At 47.3% G+C, this 19,268-nt stretch overlaps 1 protein-coding gene across 1 annotated transcript in view; it reads left to right on the top strand.

The window, feature by feature from the left end:
* Positions 1–19,268, top strand: part of CD2AP (CD2 associated protein) — a 597,230-nt gene that overhangs the window by 475,456 nt on the left and 102,506 nt on the right. Inside the window, exons 16-17 of the mRNA XM_085610578.1 lie at positions 6,855–6,878; positions 9,924–9,971. Coding sequence (XP_085466704.1) covers positions 6,855–6,878; positions 9,924–9,971 — 72 coding nt within the window. The remainder of the gene's footprint in view (positions 1–6,854; positions 6,879–9,923; positions 9,972–19,268) is intronic.

The raw sequence follows: 19,268 nt of genomic DNA on the forward strand, positions 1-19,268 counted from the left end.
GATCTCAGATATTTGGAGTAAGATTCTGATGTTACAAGGTTCTGTTTGAACCACATACCAAGTGATGAACGTGCTTCAATTAGTAAGAAGTCTTGAAGAGGCAGATGGATTCAGCACCAGATATTTCTTTGCTCACAGGACATGTTTCCACTACATTGGCGGATGGACCCCTCTAGCTTTACAGTGTGTGTTCCACTCAGTTCTCTGCAGTTGCAGACCACTGTTCAGCTCGGGAGCACACCTGGAGAGAGGATAGTGCGAGGCCTTTGGTCCACCTCAGAAAAATGCAGGCACATAAATGTGCTAGAGGTGAGGGCAGTCCATCTAGTCCTGAAGGGTTTCTTTCCCCTCCACCTTGGGGCGCACTGTGCAAACTCTTTCAGACAACACTACCCCCATCCTGTACATCAACCTACAGAGAGGATGTGGTTTCTTGTGGTAGTGAGCTGTACAACGTAGCATTTTCCTGGAGGCAGCAAATCTGTGGAAGAGTCATTTGGAAGATGTGGACTGCTTATTCGGTAGGCTGGAGACCCATCAGGAGCAGAGCCTTACGCAAGTGTTCTCACATGAGTTTGACTCCAGAGATTAAGAATTTCTGAGCCTTTCCATGACACCTGCAACCAGGACAAACACTGCACCTCTGATTTCAAGCTCTGACAGTGAGAAGCGGGCACAACATCCTTATCCTTTAGCAGACATTGAAGGCCTTCCCTCTGAGGATCAACTTCATAAACAACATAAAAAGTAGTCTGTCTCTGGGATTTGACCTTGAAAATGCCATTGATTTGACGGCAAGGAATGTCCTCGAGTGCTCTGTTCCTTAACAAATCAGCCTATCCTGAAGTAGGCTAGGTGGTCTGCTCCACCCTCAGTGGTTGAGACCATTCAGCACCTCAGTGCCAGAAGACTCAAGGCGAAGGCACATAGTCTCAAAGCCAAGGGACTCCTGAGGTCAGTGTCAAAGCCTTAGACAACTTTATCTCCAGCCACAGTTTAAGATGAAGAATAACAGCCTGATGCACGAAGCAGAGGACAAGCTACATCATTCCGGTCAGACGTTGTGCCCTCAACCTTATTCCCCTGTAAGGCATCCCACTAGAAACACAAGTTGACCTTTGATCAATCCATTTCTGAGGAGTTCAGAGACTTTCCTAGTCCCAAGAAGAAAATGCCAGAAACCACCACCACCACCATCATCACCACCACAGCTGCCCCCACCCCACTTAATACTTTTGGCCCTCAAGATGAACCCCCCCCCCCCCACAGAACAAAATCCTGTTACTGCTTTCTCACCAGACCACACCTCTGCTTTTCATGCAGTAATAATTGAGCCCACAGCCGATCATAATATGCATATGCACTTGGAAGAGGAGGACTTTCTTCTAAGCATTGACCAAAATAGTGTACTCAGCAGTTCTGATGGTTACTTCTAAATGCAGATTCCTGACCTTAGAGTATAAACAATTTTGTAGCAGTGCTCATGCGCACCTCTAGGTGGCGTTCTACAGTTATGCTCTGGTGTATGCCACCCTGGAAACTGGCGCAAAGCTGTATGTAAGTGCCATTTCTGCATGCTGATGTCAGTTCATTTCTTTACAGTCCTTCAGACCCGTATAAGATTCCCCTCTCCTGACTTGTTGATTTTTCAACAGCTCCCAAACTTTTCCACAGTGTGCTAGGGAATGATGCATCGACTGAAAACAACAGGATTAAAGGTGTGAAGAGTCTACGGTAGGCAGATGCCGCTCACGCATCCACACAATGTGTGCCTTTGGTGCATGGGCTCCAGACACAACTCGGAACTGTGTGATAAATGTACCTGGAGGCGTTCCAAGACTAGAGAGTCAAGTTGTATGTTGCTGAACACCTGAGGTAATCGGACTTCAGGCAGATCCTGTTCCAAGTCATGGGCCAGCTCGTGGTCTCTGTCACAGGGCCCGCTCCAATATCTGCTCGAAGTCCTGCGTTAAGTTGGAATCAGAGTGCATGCTTAAAAAATAGAGCAGGTCACTACTCCATCCCACTACTCTGACTGCAAAGAGGAGTCTGGAGGGTGCATGAGGATGAACACACTCCATCAAGGTCACCTGTTATGCAGCAAATTCCTGATTGGACTTGAAGCATTCTGAGAATCCCGAGCTATTAACCCTGCAGCAGATGCTGAAAATTGTCAACACACTTCCGTCTCACTCGTGCGTGCCATGGGCCACACAAAGCTGCAGGGCTCCCCAGTTCGGTAACACCCTGCTGAGGTCCATCCCTGTCACTGGCTGTCTCCTCCGGACCCTTTCGTGGGCCCATACCCGGAACTCCCAGACTTTTGTCCCAGCCACAAGATCCACACGAGTTCCTGACATCCTAACACCATCAGGTGCTGAACAAATGTCTGCTTGAGCCCAACTGATGTTGCACTGTGCGATTGCAAAAGTGTAACCTGTTATCACGCATCCGGATTCTAACACTGCCTGTGCCTCTACATCGTCACAGGTATCAACAGCGGCCCCATTATCTTTTTGCCTCTGATTTTGACAGTGCTTGTATGTAAGACAATAAGTGCCAGGAGGTCACTGCAGCTTGCACCACCCATTGCCCCTGTCGGCGCTGCCAGTGACAGTACCAACACAACCATTAACCATTTCACTTCTACAAGTATGGCAATTAAGACAATTCCAGGAACCCAACGCCATAGGAATGGCTTGGGAAGCAGATATTAGTCATTTCACTATTTATTGAATTAATGTATATTGAATTAATAAACAACTGTTGTGCTCATCTCTAAAATATATAAACAGCGCCACCATGTGACACTGTCATAAGTGCCGCTGTTGACAATTATATGCTGGTGTCAAGCATTGGCAATCACTGGTTTAAATTAAGACCTGGATTATGATCCTGTGATAGAACTCGGTGGACCCCTAGATATTGATGGTAAGGAAGATGGCTTGCTTCCCCAGATTACACGTATGATGTTTTATACTTTGAGTTACAAAACTCAGGTGGACTTGATACCTCCCCTGAGACAGGGCTCGACTCACCTCATGGGCCACCAATGAAAAGTGCTTAATCAGTAGTGGTAGTTCGGAGGGCAGATGAGGTACTAGATTTACAGCTGCCTTCCATTGAGATTAAACCAAATGTAATGATGTCAATTTTACAGGACGGTATGATATCTAATCCCTTGCTCCCATTTAATGATGCCCTCACAAATATTCTGATTGTTACCTGTTTCTTGCTGACCTATTATCTGACAGGTGGCCAGACGTCATGGACCATCGTTGGGTGATCTGGATTTTCCCACCAAGCACCACACTCCAGAGTCTTATTGTAGATGCCTCAACTAGTAAGGTGAACACCAACTCATTTCCATCAAAACCTCTGGATGAAGAATCCAAACAGATTTTGGCAAACATGTTTTCCTATGTCAGCTTGTCACTGTGATCTTTAAAACTGACTGTTTTGTTAAACCAATTCTGTAGGAAGCTGGCTCTCTATGTAGGGCACCAAAATGAGGTACACTGTGTAGAGAGTCCAGGCAACCCCTATTGGTTTACAGAGTTAGAAGTAACAAACCCAAATGCCCTCTTCTCTGGTAGTGTGGGCGAGCAGTTTAGGGTTATCTGAGGGTAGTGTTAAGCTTTTGTTGTACTTACAGAGGCAATAAATGAGGCACACACTCGAGAATAAATCCGAGACCAATTTAGAAAAATAACACATTTTTATATAATTTTCAACACCAAGAACTTCGAGATCAAGTAAGTACTTTTCAAGATATTTTTACAGGTAAGTAATATGTTCACTTAAATGCGTTGTTATGCAGCAATACTTTTCTATGGGAAAAAGTCATATACTGCATAGTTATTTGCAGCAGTTTTCCAGGGGTCCACTTAAGGTGGTTGGGGGCCAAGGTCCAAAGAACCACCTGCAGTCAGTTTTTCCTGCCTTGGAGCAGGTCGGGTTGTAAGCTTTGCGTGCTACAACAAAGGAGAGGGGCACTTAAGAACAGGCTGTAGAAGGGGACTTGGGGACAAGTCCGGGAGTTCCCAATGGAGACCTCTGTTCATGAAGGCCCTGGGAGCAGGGAAGTACAGTCGGTTCTCGGGTACCCGGGCTTGTGCACTCTGGTGCAGAGTGGTTAGGTTGGCAAGGCTTGTGCATTACTGGCACTCACGGTTGTCTGTTTTGCCAGTTGAGGAGACAAAAGTCAGTACTGCTGGGCCACTCCTAAAGTGGGTCTCTGTGAGGGTGACGTCCTTCAACAGCTGTTCGGTCTTAGTCGTTGGAGTCTGAATTGGACTCGAACAGACTTGGGTTGCTGCAGCGGGTCCAATACTCTGAGTATTTGTTCTGTGTGGCTCTGGTGGGTCCTAGCATCTTCTCAATTGGTGGGGAGACTGATCTGACATCCTGGAGCACAGTGACCTCTTCCTGACCTGCTGCTGCTGCCTTGGTGAGACCAAAGAGCAGCAGAACGGTAGACCGGAATTTACCGTTTGGTTCCTGCAAACTGCAGGGTAGTAACTCCTCTATGCCTAGGGAGATTGCTAGAAATTCATGAAGTGCTGGCAGCCCACCGGGGTTCTTGGCAGATGCTCGGGGCATGACGAGTCTGTTTGCTGCGATTGTCAGAACAGGTGAAGGCAGGCAGGGTTTGACAGCAAAAAGTCCTCAGCTGATCCTCAGTTCTCGCTTTCTTCGCTATTCTTTGTCCTCTTCTTCTTGTGTTCTCACTCTGAAAACTGCCTTCCTTGTTGCCATCACTTCTACTCGCCGGGTGAGTGAGCTTGAAGCTCTATCCCCCAAGCATCCTTTCTTCTCTGTGCATCCGGACAAAGTGGTGCTTAGGACGAGGCCCTCATTCCTTCCTAAAGTGGTTACACCTTTTCACATAGGACAAACTATCACTTTGCCCACCTTTTTCCCACCTCAGCACCCTTCCAAGGTGGAGAAGAGACTCCACCGGCTGGACACTAAATGTGCGCTGTCCTACCTTGACCGCACAAAAGATTTCCGGGTGGAAGATCAACTCTTCATTGACTATGTAGGTACCAAGAAGGGTCGGGCTGTTCACAAGCGTACCATCTCTCGATGGGTTGTCCTTTGTATTAAAGTCTGTTAGGCTTTAGCAAAAAGGAAACCTCCAGTGGGGCTGCATGCTCATTCCACTAGGGCTATGGCAGCAACCACTGCATTGGCATGTGGAGTGCCACTGCTTGACATTTGCCAGGTGGCTACTTGGGCATCCTTGCACACGTTTGCCAGACATTACTGCCTGAACAGCCAAGTCCAAAGGGACGGCTAAATTACCCGTTCGGTTCTCCAGGACTTTCCGGTGTAAAACTAGTTTGCAGACCCACCACCGGGGATGGTATCGCTCGGGTATCTATTCTAAGGTAAGGAATCTGCAACTAACTGTCTCTTTCAGATGAACAAGTTACTTACCTTCGGTAACGATGTATCTGTAAGAAACATTGGTTAGTTGTAGATTCCTTACGGCCTCACCTATCCTTCCCGCAAACTAACTTCTAGGGATAGGGACTCGTTACAGGGCCCTAGTTGTGGCGCACCAGTGGTCAGTGCCTTTCATGGCTCTGCGCTTCTGGCGTGGGAAGTCTTGTCAGAACTGACAGCGCGCTGGGGTGGCTTCTAAGTTGGCACTGCGATGCCATCCTGGCGACCACGTCACCTACGACTGACACGGAGTTGACCGATGCCACCTACCAACGCCCAGGGGTACTGCTAAGAAAAAATTCTAAGGTAATGAATCTACAGCTAACCTATGTCTCTTACAGATACATCGTTACCAAAGGTAACTAACTTGTTCATAGTGAACACCCCTCCTTACTAGCTGATTTTTCTGCCTGTCCTGGTGACAAATGGGCCCTGGGAAGGGGTGGCATTTCCCCCCTCTGGGGGAAGCCGGGATCGCATATCAAAGGCAGCAGAGGCCTTTGAAGCCGCCTGCCTTGATACGCTGCCTGCTTGGAGGAGGTGACAACACCTCTGGCCGGAGCAGGCATTGTTTCTGACCTCAGAACGTGGGCTGTCACCTGCAGGGGGCCAGAAACCTGTCTGTGTCTGGCTGGTCTACACCAGTCAGCCAGCACACTAGAGGTTGGTAGGTGTTCGGGGGGCACCTCTAAGGTGCCTTCTTGGTGCATGTTTTGATAAATCTACGACTGGCATCTGTATGAATTTATTAAGACAAGGTGTTTGATACCAAACACCATAGGTTTCAGTGAAGCCATCATATAGCTTGGGACCTTGTAATGACCAGTGCCAAGTACATGTACTCAAAATGGCTCCACTGTTCACTTTCACAATCTAGCAATTGTACTAGACGGCACAGGTGCACATCGGCTCATCCCGATCTGTCCTCCCATGTAATGTAATGCACCCTGCCTTAGGGTTGTAAGGCTTGCTGTAGGGGTATGACTTAAATACATCTCCTGCCATGTGTGGGGACATGGGCGCAGGCTGCAATAGCAGTCTGAATGAGTTTGGTGGTGGGTCCTTTAGGGTGGCACAATGCATGCTGCAGCCCTTAGTGAGTCATTAATACCCATGCCCTAGGTACCACGGTGCCATTTACTAGGGACTCACAGGGTTGCTAAAATTCTTGCCATTTGTAGAACAATTGAGCGTTTATATTGTTTTGGGGAAACGAGCACTGGGGACCTTATTAGCAGGAACCCATTGCACTTCAGTCAAAGTTATATATAAAATACCAGGCAAAAAAAATGGGGGTGACTGTCAATAAGGTGCACTTAACTACAAATACACATGTCCTTTTGGACATGGTCAGAAAGAGCTTGCTGGCAGTTCCAGGGGATCATAGGGGCTCTCTGTCTCAGACAATATATGATAAGCAGGATGTGGCCAAGTAAGTTATCCGCACTGGTTTTGCTATCACGAACTGCATTTACTGGGTGGTTGTTATCAGTTTTGTGCTTCATATATGTCCCTGGATGAGTTCAATCAGATCCTCCTGCAATACACAGGCTTTGCTAATGACAATGTCCTGTGTTGGATCCACTTTGGAATACTTAAAAATACAGCAGGGCTAAAGTGAGTTCTTTGGGACTGTTGACCCCTGCAAAAATATTCTGCTCAAGTTCTGGAAATTTAGGTGCTCTTTCAGAGGTCTGGACTATAGGCAGAAATAGCCTTCTCAGCCAGTGATTCGCCCTCTAGCCAAGTTATGTAGGAGACTCTGATCTGGAAGGCAAAGCATGGGTTAGCAGAGGCACTAGTCTTCCAAGTCCTCTTGCCTTGTTACAGCCTCCAACAAACTGTGGAAGATTGCCCTACGTGGCACATACCTAACCCGTGGGGTGGCAGGACCAGAACTTTATCCGGGATTGGTAATCCATCACATCCAACAAATGGGTCTTCAAGTGCTCGAGCAGGTGACACCCTACCTCTTCTCTCCGACTCACCCATTATCCCTCTTACTCCAGAACACATTTTAACATAGCATCTGTTCAACTAGCAACTGGAGCGATCCCTGTTGCTGTCCAATAGTGCGTAGAGAGGGTACTGGATGCGAAGAAATGTTGGGGAAGTTGAGCATTCTTTTACTTCAGCAACTGGTTGTTGTAGGCTGGCTCCCCACAGACAGTCATGGATGACCTCCAGACAACGGCATAACTACTGACATGTTTGGGCTTCCTGTAAACAGGCTGTAGTCCCATCTGATTTATTAACAGAGCCTTACATTCACTGGGGCTATTCTGGGCCCTGTGGAATTCAAAATATTTCCTTCAGAGCAACAAATGTTGGACATTCAGGCTATGATCCTGTTGTTTCAGGCTCAAAGTTTGATCCAGTTGAGGGTGACTCTGAGGCTTCTTGGCCTCTTAGCCTTGTGCATTCTTCTTGTCAAATACGTCTGACACATGCAAGCCCTGCAGTGAAACCTGAAATCCCAGAGGGCCCAGAATCGAGGCCACCTTTCTAATTCCGTCCATGTTTTTGAGGAGACTGCTCAAGATCTGCAGTGGTGGCCCGACAATCACAATTTGTCCTACCGCAAACCTCTCCCCCACAAGAGCTTAGTGGCGGGCGATGCATCACTTCTGGGTTTGGAGCTAGGGGTTCACCTGGGAGAGGTAGAGATCAGGCAACTCTAGTCCCCAGTGGCTTGCTTCACATAAGCTAGAGCATCTGGCCCTGAAGGCATTCCTGCCATCCATGCAGGTCCTCACAGGCAACACCACTGCCATGTGGTACTGCAACAAGCAGGGTGGGGTGGGTCTTGTGCTAGGACGCTCTGCATCTGTGGAAATGGCTAGAGCTTTTCACCAAAGTCAAACTTGCTCTTGGCATATCTCATGTTGTACGACTTTCAACCATATGCATAGCTTCTTGCTGCTTCCTCTGACCTTGAAGATTCTTTTCTTCATTGCTATAACCTCAGAACTTCACATGAATGCATAGCATCGCCCTTCAGCATGTTTTTTCCAGATAGGGTGATGCGGAGTACTCCGGTGTCCTTAGCAAAAGTTTTGACTCCCATTTTGGGCAATCCTTCACTGTACCAGTGTTTGTCCTCACCCCTCAAAAGAGGCGGAGGGATAGACTACAAAAGGACTTTAAGCTTTTACATTGAACGGATCAAGGGGACAGTCACATTTTTGTGGGGTTCTCCTGAGCAAAGACACTGAAGGCTGTACAGAAGTGGACCCTGTTGAGGTGTGTTAGTCCTTTGAAATAAAAGATTTGGTACACACTGGCTAAGGAGCAGCCCTTGAAAGGTCTGAGAACCCATTTACTCATAGCCAAGGCTCCTACAACTGTGTTGACGTGAGGGGTGCCTGTCCTTAATATCTGGCAATGGGGATGTCTGTGCATATTTTTACTAAGCACTTCTACCTTGGCAGGTAGGTCCAGCGGAAAGGTCACTCTGCCTGTTTGGTTCTACAAGATTTTTTAATTTGAGTCCAGTCTGCTCACCCTCCACCTTGGGAGGTACTGCTTTGGTATCTATCCTAAGATGAGTAATTTGAAGGTAGAAGTATCCATCAGCACAAGGTTCGAGGCATGTGGGCTGCTGAATTCATATCTGTGCATAGATCGCCGCCTAGTGTTGGGTCCGGATGTTTGCACGTTGTTGTCCTGGAAGAGTCTTCGAAGTATCCTGAGATAGGTGACTCCTCCCCTGGACCACAGTGCGCATGGGCATCCTCTCCATCCTCAGATTGTTTTTTTCCGCCATTGGGTTCGGATGTGCTTATCTTGACTCAAGTTAGGAAAAACTTTTTTCAGGCCAAAAGGCCTTTAGTTCGCGTCGGTACTGTTCCCGATCGGTATCGATAGTTATTTGTTAGTTTACTAACTTCAAGAACAACTTTTTCGCATCATATCCGACCATCGCGACATCGACGATGGAATCGAGGACACCATTCAAGCGGTGTCCTGTATGCAATGTGAAATATCCCCATGTCGACGTCCACCCTGTGTGCAACAAATGCCTTTCACCGGATCACGACGAATCCACATGTATGGCCTGTGCCCGATTCCGATCCAAAAAGACTCTCCGGAATCGACTAGCAGCGAGACTTGAAGCGCAGCAAACGGCACCGGCCCCGACCAACATCTTCAGCGCCGAGGACGAAGATGTGGAAGACGTGGAGAACCTACCCTCCAGCCCCGCTTCCGAACACGACTCCAGATCGGAAGACATCGAAGAACGACTCTTTCACAGAGAAGAAGCCGACACCGAGGTAGGAGACTACGATGAGGCCTTAGGGGCCGAAGAGAGTAGCTCCGGTGATGAGCAAGGCCTACCCGTACAGACGGAGGATATCCCAGTGCGTCAGTCTATGGCTCCGGTCGAGGGATCGCCTTCGGGCCTTACCCAAGACCTATCCCGCAGTTCTTCGGCCCCGCCCTCTGGCCCGGCCTCGGACATTCAGCGGCAGCCATTACTACCCAAAACGACTGGTTTCCCTTCATCGAAACCGAAAGTCGTATCAGTCCAACAGAAACCGAAACTGAAAGTGACACTGGTCGGATCAAAGCCCACCACACCTTCGACGCCAGCCAAACCCGTCGGTACCGACCGCACCAAACGGGACTTCGGTGCCGAGCTCGCAGCAGCCGACGTCGGCGCCGACACACGGAAAAAGGCCATCGGTACCGCTAAACCGCCTCGGCTCCCGGCACCGAAACAATCGGCTTAGGCCACAAAGGTCAAAATGGCTGCTGCGTCTCACACCACTTCGCAAGCAGCACCAAAGGCACAATCATCGACGCCGTCGACAGCTACTACCTCTCCTCGACTCGATGACCCCGTGGCACCGAAGAAGTCCACGCCTGCCTCTACAGAACCGGTCGGCGCCAAAGAACCGTCGGCGTTCCAGGTGCGGCAAGTTGCAGCGTCCTTGCAACGCATCAAAGAAAAGGCAGCCCTCCAGGACACGTCAGGCTCCGAGCCGAAAAAAGCTCAAAAAGCTTCTCCGGCACCGGCCAACATCACTTTTGGCCTGCCGCCATCCACGGCGCCCAAACTGTTCGAAATCAGAACACGTGTCACCCACACTAGGATCATGCCTGCCGAACGCTCTCCTACGGAGACGTCACCATCCCACATCATCGATGCCGACACCGGCAGAATTATGCTCCACAAGCGGAGAATATCTTCCGAGCCAGCTTTGGACTCCTACCGGATCCCGCTAAAGAAAAAGCTGCCAGTGGATTCGGAACCAGTTCTTTACGAACCTCTCCATACCTCTTACCAAGATCAACAGTCCTTCTCTCCAACACACTCCGAAACCGACGTTTTGGAGGACTACATGGGTGACCACGTCCCCTACCCCGGAGAGATGGACCCTGAACGCCAACAGGACCCTGACCAGGCTTGGGTTGACCCTGTAGACCCGGGTGCACCTATGGATATACAGGACACGCAGCTATATGGCGCGAAAACGTCTCCCACAGAGGACACTGCCGCATTCAACGCCCTTATTGAACGTGCTGCGGCCAATCATGGTGTGCAACTCCACTCTGACACAATCGAGGACGATTTCCTAATGGATACTTTCGCATCCTCAGACAGGAATATCAAAACTCTACCCATGTTGAAAGGTGTCCTCAAACCAGCAAAGGACATTTTCAAAGAACCCACCAGGGCAAGAGTAATAAACCCCAGGATCGACAAGAAATATAGGTCGGCGCCTGGGGAACCTACCTACATTAGAGGCCAGTTGCCTCTGGATTCCATCGTAGTCGCTAATGCTCGCAAACGGGCGCACTCGCAGACAACTGGGGATGCTCCTCCCCCGGACAAAGAGTCCAAGGTGCTAGAGACCTCCGGCAAACGGGTTGCAGCCCAGGCAGCTAACATATGGCGTATTGCCAATACTCAGGCGCTCCTAGCTCGCTACGATCGCGCACACTATGACACATTAGAAACCTTACTCCAACATCTCCCTGACCAATACAAAGAGGGAGCAGAGATCCTCATCAGGGAGGGACAACTCCTCACTAACGCATCCATTAAGTGTGCACTGGATGCCGCAGATACAGCTGTCAGAGCAATAAACACTAGCGTCATGTTACGACGACACGCCTGGTTGCGAATCTCCGGATTCAAACCGGAGGTTCAAAATAACATCCTCAATCAGCCGGTTAACCCCGACTACTTATTCGGACCAGAGGTTGACACCACCCTAGAGAAAATAAAAAAAGGACACAGACACTGCAAAGTCCATGGGGGCTCTCCAAACGCAGACCTTTCGGAGTGGCTCCTTTCGTCGCCCCGGAAATAGAGGAGCAGGTAGAGGACAGGGGTCACAGCAAACCTACAACAAGGGCAACACACAAAGTACCTACGATAAAAACACCCGGGGTGGATATCGTGGCTCAAGCACAAAGGGCAGAGGACGCGGATACGGCAATACCAGGTCCTCTCCCAAGAACAAACAGTGACGCCCTCTCCCTTCCTCCCGACCACATAACACCTGTCGGGGGAAGGCTACAAAGGTTCCTGTCCACGTGGAACTCCATCACCACGGACAGGTGGGTCAAAGATATTTTCAAACACGGTTACTGCCTAGAATTAACCTCAACTCCACCCACAATACCGCCAAAACACCGTCCTATGTCCTCAGAGCACTTAGCGCTATTACAGCAGGAAGTGCTAAGTATGCTGCAAAAAGGCGCAATAGAGGTCGTACCCGTCCACAAGCAAGGTACGGGGGTGTACTCCCTGTATTTTTTAATACCGAAGAAGGACGGGTCACTCAGACCCATACTAGACCTGAGACCCCTCAACCGCTACATTCTCTCAGAGCATTTCCACATGCTCACCCTACAACAAGTCCTCCCACTGCTCAAACAGGGAGACTTCCTAGCCACGCTAGACCTCAAAGATGCGTATTTCCACATACCCATTCACCCATCACACAGAAAATATCTCAGATTCACTATTCAAGGGCAGCACTACCAATTCAAGGTTCTTCCCTTCGGCGTGACAACAGCGCCCAGAGTTTTCACAAAGTGCCTAGCTACTGTGGCTGCACATTTACGGAGGCAACACATTCATGTCTACCCTTACCTGGACGACTGGCTTGTTCAGGCAAAGTCAGCCCAGCAATGCGCCAGCCACATTCACCTTCTTCACAGTCTGGGGTTCTCACTAAATTACCCAAAATCACATCTCCAACCCGCACACGTACAACAGTACCTAGGTGCGACCATAAACACTCTGGCAGCCACAGCTCAGCCAAATTTAGTGAGGATCAACAGCATGCAAATGCTGATTTCCAAGTTCAAACCCCAACACTCCCTTCCCGCGCGAGTGTTCATGCAGTTGATAGGCATGATGGCCTCCTGCATTTTCATAGTCCCACACGCGAGACTACATATGCGCCCGCTTCAGGAGTGCTTAGCACGTCAATGGACTCAGGCTCACGGGCAACTAAAAGACCTAGTGTTGGTGAGCGGTCGGGCATACAACTCTCTGCATTGGTGGAATCCACAAAACCTTTGCAAGGGCCGACCGTTCCAAAAGCCTGTTCCACAAATAATACTGACAGCGGACGCGTCTCTCCAGGGATGGGGAGCTCATGTACTCAATTACACAGTGCAGGGACTATGGACAATACAACAAAAGAAGATGCACATCAACCTTCTAGAACTGATGGCGATCTTCCTAGCTATGAAAGCATTCAAAGTACACTTGTGCAACAAAGTCGTGTTGATCCGGACGGACAACATGACTGCCATGTACTACATACAGAAGCAGGGAGGAACACACTCTCCACAGTTGTCTCCTCTGGCTCACAGCATATGGAAGTGGGCCATTCAAAGGAACATTTTCCTCATGGCGGAACACCTCCCCGGCAAGGACAACCAGATGGCGGATCTGCTCTGCAGACACAGCCACCAAATGCACGAGTGGGAGTTACACCCATCAGTACTCCAACCGTACTTCCAGCAGTGGGGTCATCCAGAGATAGACCTATTCGCCACAAGCGAAAACGCAAAATGCCAAAGCTTTGCCGCCAGGTTCCCACATCCGCAGTCGCAGGGCAATGCGATATGGATGAACTGGTCCGGCAGATTTGCGTACGCTTTTCCCCCAGCACCATTGATACCGATGGTGGCTCGCAAACTCAGACAACACTCACTGACACTCGTCCTGGTTGCTCCAACGTGGGCACGCCAGCCATGGTACACCACCTTTCTCGAACTTTCCGTGGTGCCGCATCAAAGACTGCGGTTCAAACCCGCGCATTTGACGCAAAACCATGGAGAGATTCAGCACCCAGATCCGCAACAGCTGAACCTGGCAATCTGGCTCCTGAAGTCCTAGAGTTTGGCTACCTAAACCTGCCACCTGACTGTATGGACATCATTAAGGAGGCCAGGAGACCCACTACCAGAGCTTGCTATGCAGCCAAATGGAGAAGATTCGTCATTTATTGCAATAATAATGACATTAACCCGCTAGACGCATCCATCCAAAACATAATTTGTTACCTCTTACACCTATACCGATGCAATCTGGCATACACCTCAATACGTGTCCATTTGACCGCAATATCAGCCTATCTCCAGAACAGGCAGCACCTCTCTTTATTCAGAGTGCCGGCCATCAAAGCATTCTTGGAAGGACTCAAACGAGTAATTCCTCCAAGCCACCCACCAGCTCCAATGTGGAACCTCAACTTGGTCCTCACACGCCTGATGGGTCCACCCTTCGAACCTCTACACTCATGCGAGATTCAATTCCTCACCTGGAAAGTAGCTTTCCTAGTAGCAATCACTTCTTTAAGGAGAGTTAGTGAACTCCAGGCACTAACCGTTCAAGAGCCATTCATACAGGTTCACGCCAACAGGGTCGTACTACGTACCTACTCCAAATTCATGCCCAAGGTAATATCGCAGTTCCACATGAATCAAACTATCGAACTGCCTGTTTTCTTTCAAAACCCACAAACTGTCGCAGAAAGAGCACTCCATACACTGGATGTAAAGAGAGCCCTCCTGTACTATATCGACAGGACTAAAGTCTTTAGGAAAACAAAACAACTTTTCGTTGCCTTTGCCCCACACCACAAAGGTAACGCTATCTCCAAAGCAGGTATAGCCAGATGGATCGTTAAATGTATTCAAATTTGCTATCAAAAGGCTAAACGCACATTAACGATTCCCCCACGAGCCCACTCAACACGTAAGTTAGGGGCCTCCATGGCTTTCCTGGGAAACATTCCTTTGCATGATATATGTAGAGCAGCCACCTGGTCCACTACACACACATTTACCAAACACTATTGTGTAGATGTGCAATCAAAACAGCAGGCAGCTGTAGGACAGGCTGTTCTCAAAACTCTTTTTCACACCGCTGCAGCTGGCACTGGTAGCCGCCGCTAATAGAGGATACTGCTATATATTCTATGCACAGATATGAATTCAGCAGCCCACATGCCTCGAACTGAATATGCTACTTACCAGTATGCATCTGTTCTTGGCATGTAGGGCTGCTGACATTCATATCGCCCTCCCTCCTCCCCGGCGCCTGTAGCAGCTGCAGCTCTCAGAATTACTGTAAGCATGGTCATCACTTTCTGTATCTACTCCATCACTGCCACAATGGCGAAAAACAATCTGAGGATGGAGAGGATGCCCATGCGCACTGTGGTCCAGGGGAGGAGTCACCTATCTCAGGATACTTCGAAGACTCTTCCAGGACAACAACGTGCAAACATCCGGACCCAACACTAGGCGGCGATCTATGCACAGATATGAATGTCAGCAGCCCTACATGCCAAGAACAGATGCATACTGGTAAGTAGCATATTCATTACTTACCTTGAGTAACATTCTTTCTGGTGGAAATTCAATCTAACTGCATTTTCCTTATTGCCTCCCCCACCCTCCTTTTCTAAAAAGGTTCTGAATTAGTGATCAGCACACTGTCTTTAACAATTATTCACGCTCTAAGCCTGAGGATACCGAAAGGAAAAAGGCAAGAAACTGACTTGAATGTGCAGGGATTGTGTTTATATGCAACATCGCGTAGCTGCTGTGTGGGAGCACTCTTATAATTCTTGGGCTCAAACCTGTGGCCTGTGGATATACGAAGATGAGGAATCTGTTGGTTTTCAGAATTCAATAGAAAGGGCATTACAAAAGAAAAGTAACTTGGAATTCTTTCCCATGTTAAACTCCATGTTGAAGTATTTTTAAAGAAAACTTTGAAGACACTGTTAAAACAAGGCTAGTCACCACCTCCCCCCACCCCCTCCCCCCCCACCCCAACAAAAGTAGAGGAGAAGTTCACAGAACCTATACAAGGTTCTTTTTCTAGGCAGTGGTCATAAGTCAATGAGGATTCGAAAGATCTAGTGTTAGTGGAGCTCAAAGTTAAGCACAAGTTGCAGTAGTGAAACTAAGAGTGTTAATGGGCAGATTGTTTCTTGATGCACAACTGCGGGTGACAATCATTGGTTGTAGTGAGCTCACATTGCAGACCACGCAATCGAGGGCCAATGGTCCCATCAACAGTGTTACAAAATATCAGCCTGTTGGAACACATGGTAATACAGGTAGCTGTTTCAAACACAGATTTACCACAAGATAGTTCTCTTTGAACAGACAAAATGGCGGCTATGTATTAAATACAGCAATAGGGAGGACACCCACAATACGGCTGCCAAAAAATGCTCACTGTGGTAGTGGTCCACTCACCACTAAGTGTCCAAGTCTGTAGAGCACCTGTCAGGGTAAACCATGACTTTGTTGGCGACACTTGCAGAAGAGGTCTGCACACTAGCAAAGTGGGACATGAACTCCCAGGTACTGACTCACTATGTATGTATGTGGTACTTGTTAAGAACAATTCTAGCCAAAAAAGGCACCAGATGCTAGCCATGTGTGATTTCATACTTTACCAGTTCTACTTTTTGGAACCAATATGTTCTTTGTTCCGTCTACAGACTTTGTAATGCTACACATATACACGTATATTTACCCATTTGACAGAGATGCTATCGCTGCCTCCAGCATTTAGGCATGCCAGCAGTAGCTCTGCTTGCAGCCTGTGAGTGCACAAAATGCCAAACCTTCACATCTGGCTACCTCATTCTCTTTACAGTGCACAATAAGCTGGTCAGGGATATTTGCATATGCTTATCTCTCGCTGCCACAGACTCCGACTGTAAGCAGGAAAATGCATCCTATTGTTAAAGCATTCATGAAAGGCTTAAGAGAAGAGTACTACCAAGACTGCCATCAATACCATCTTGGAATCTCAGTATAGTCCTTACAAGGCTTAGTGGACTACCCCCCCCCCCCCCCCCATTTGAACTTCTTAATGTGTGACCCCTCCAGGTTCTCTCTTCGAAGGTGGTTTTCCTTGAGGCCATCAAATCCTTCAGAATGATTCGGTGAACTCCAAGCTTTATCAGTGGTGGAACCCTTAATGCATGTGCTCAAAGACTGTGGTGTCGTTTGAATTCACTTTGTTTCTTATCAGAAATAGTCTCGCCATTTTATGTCAACCAATGCAGCTTGTGAATCTACAGCACTACAGACTGTGATCTCTCATAATTTAATATTTCAAGGAAAACAAATTAAACTTTTCAAAACAGACCACTAGATGGCAACGTATGGACATTAAATGTAACTATTACAGTTTCAATACCTTTTTCTGCACCTACATGTTTTTAGACAAGAGTGGAAACTGTGATAATGTACCCTAGTTCCTGAATAGAAAGCATTGATTGGGAAGGGAGTGGTGACCAAAGAGAGACAGCCATGGGGAATTTGTAATTGGACATAAGTTTGGTTTACAACTCGAGTTTGAGGAACTTGCTCCTCTGCTGTTAAAACAATCCAAACCTAAAATGAAAGCCCGATTTATGGCTTGTTTCTTCAGGCCCAGTTATCATGGTTATGTAAATCTTAGAAGACAGTAATTGCTTTGTATCACTTATTTTATGACAAATATGATTCAGATAATTCTGGAAAGAGTTGACTGTGCTCACTGTACAGCTTTCATGAAGTATTTGTTACTGTTCTGTGGTGCTTTTGCTGTCATGGGGAGTCTTAATTTCCCTTCACATACACACTTAACTGCGGTCATCAGGGTTAGTTTATACTGCAGGTCTTGGTATTCACTACAGCTTACCCTTTTAGACCTCGCATCTGTATTTTCTCTTGATTTTGTACAGAACAGTCAAATGGGATGTGTCCTTTGACTTAGCATCTTAACTAGGAAGAAAAAAAAACCTAGCCATGCTTTGAGCCTCTACAGTTGAACACTACCTGTTAATTTGATCCTAAGAACACATTCATTGCAAAACATCTTCTGGGTGGAATACCTTTAAATGAGAATTACTTTTACAAGTTGTTTTTCTTCACCAAAGGCATGAATGCTTTAGACTAAAAAAGAAAAGCCACATGGCCTGATGTTTGCATACCTACGTGCCAGTGTGAATTTTAGGTGTAAGCTATATGGCCCATCAAAATTCTTTTTTCTATATTCTCTAACCTCATTCATATTTGTAGAGCATTGGCCTTAGTACTGAACTTATTAACCCACACTTGCAGAGCAACATGCTTTGCCATAGATCATTGTCCTGATATCAATTTATATCCAGCCGATTCAATGCTTGAAATTTAGATGAGATTTCAAAATTATAAACCAACGTGTATGACAGACCAAATTCCGGTATTCTCTGTGTCGGATTGTGCAAATGTATGTGAAGGATAGAAGCAAAACTAATCACTGATTCGATGTCAAATGTGTGCAGGCCAAGTCAAAACTAGAGAACGTGAAGAAAGAAGGAACATAACTTTAACTATGGAACTAGAGATACTAAATTTAGCACAGGAGTTAATTTATTGCCTCACAGAAAACCAGGAGGCATTTACAGACTAGGAAAGGGGACTATAAAATGGTAGCTGCTAATGAGGTCAGAACATTTTACCTTGGTAAATAAAGAACATTATATGTGACTTGGAGGTAAGGCTGAGAAGCATGGTTCAGTAGTTGAGCGATAGCACAGCAGCACATAGAAGCGATAATCGCACCTGCTGAGCACAAAATAACAGGAGACTGAGGTGATGGGTACGTTTATAGATAGCCTACAAGAATATAAAATACATTAATGAACCCACCAAACCTGATGAAAATCACTCTGTATTGTCCTATCAGACAATTGACAGAAGAACAAAGAATGTTGTTGGAAGTATTTCTGCAGGAGGAGTAGGAAGGGCGCTAGAGCAATCACAATTGTGCAAAACACCTGCCCAAATGGGTTGGCAGTGGAATTTCATGCTTATTATAGGGGCAGATGCAGAGGAAACCCATCTCCTTTACATATTGGACACCCATGGTAAATGTCAAAAGAAGTGCATTTCCTCAAAGAGAAATGGCAGCAAGACATTGGGAGGGACATCTCGTTGGAAGATGCAGTGAGATTCCCAGGAAAAATATCAATTAAAGCCTGCTTTAGCCTGATGAAAAAGAAAGTATTACACAGAATTTTCTACACAAGGTTACAACTATATGAATCTGGCCTGGCAACTGATAATACATGCCTGCGCAGATGTGGACAGGGGGGGTACCTTTTTCAATATCTGGCAATGCTCTTTATTCAAACAATACTGGAGTAATACCAGATTAGAAGTGATGATTGGCATATCAGTACAGATTGCCCCACTGGACGTACTGCCAGGTGTTTGATAGGGCATTGATGTAACACAATATCAAACTTCATTAGTTAATCAGAGTTTTGCAGTTGCTAAAAAGGATG

The sequence above is a fragment of the Triturus cristatus genome, chromosome 6 (assembly GCF_964204655.1).
Source record: "Triturus cristatus chromosome 6, aTriCri1.1, whole genome shotgun sequence".
NCBI lineage: Eukaryota > Metazoa > Chordata > Amphibia > Caudata > Salamandridae > Triturus > Triturus cristatus.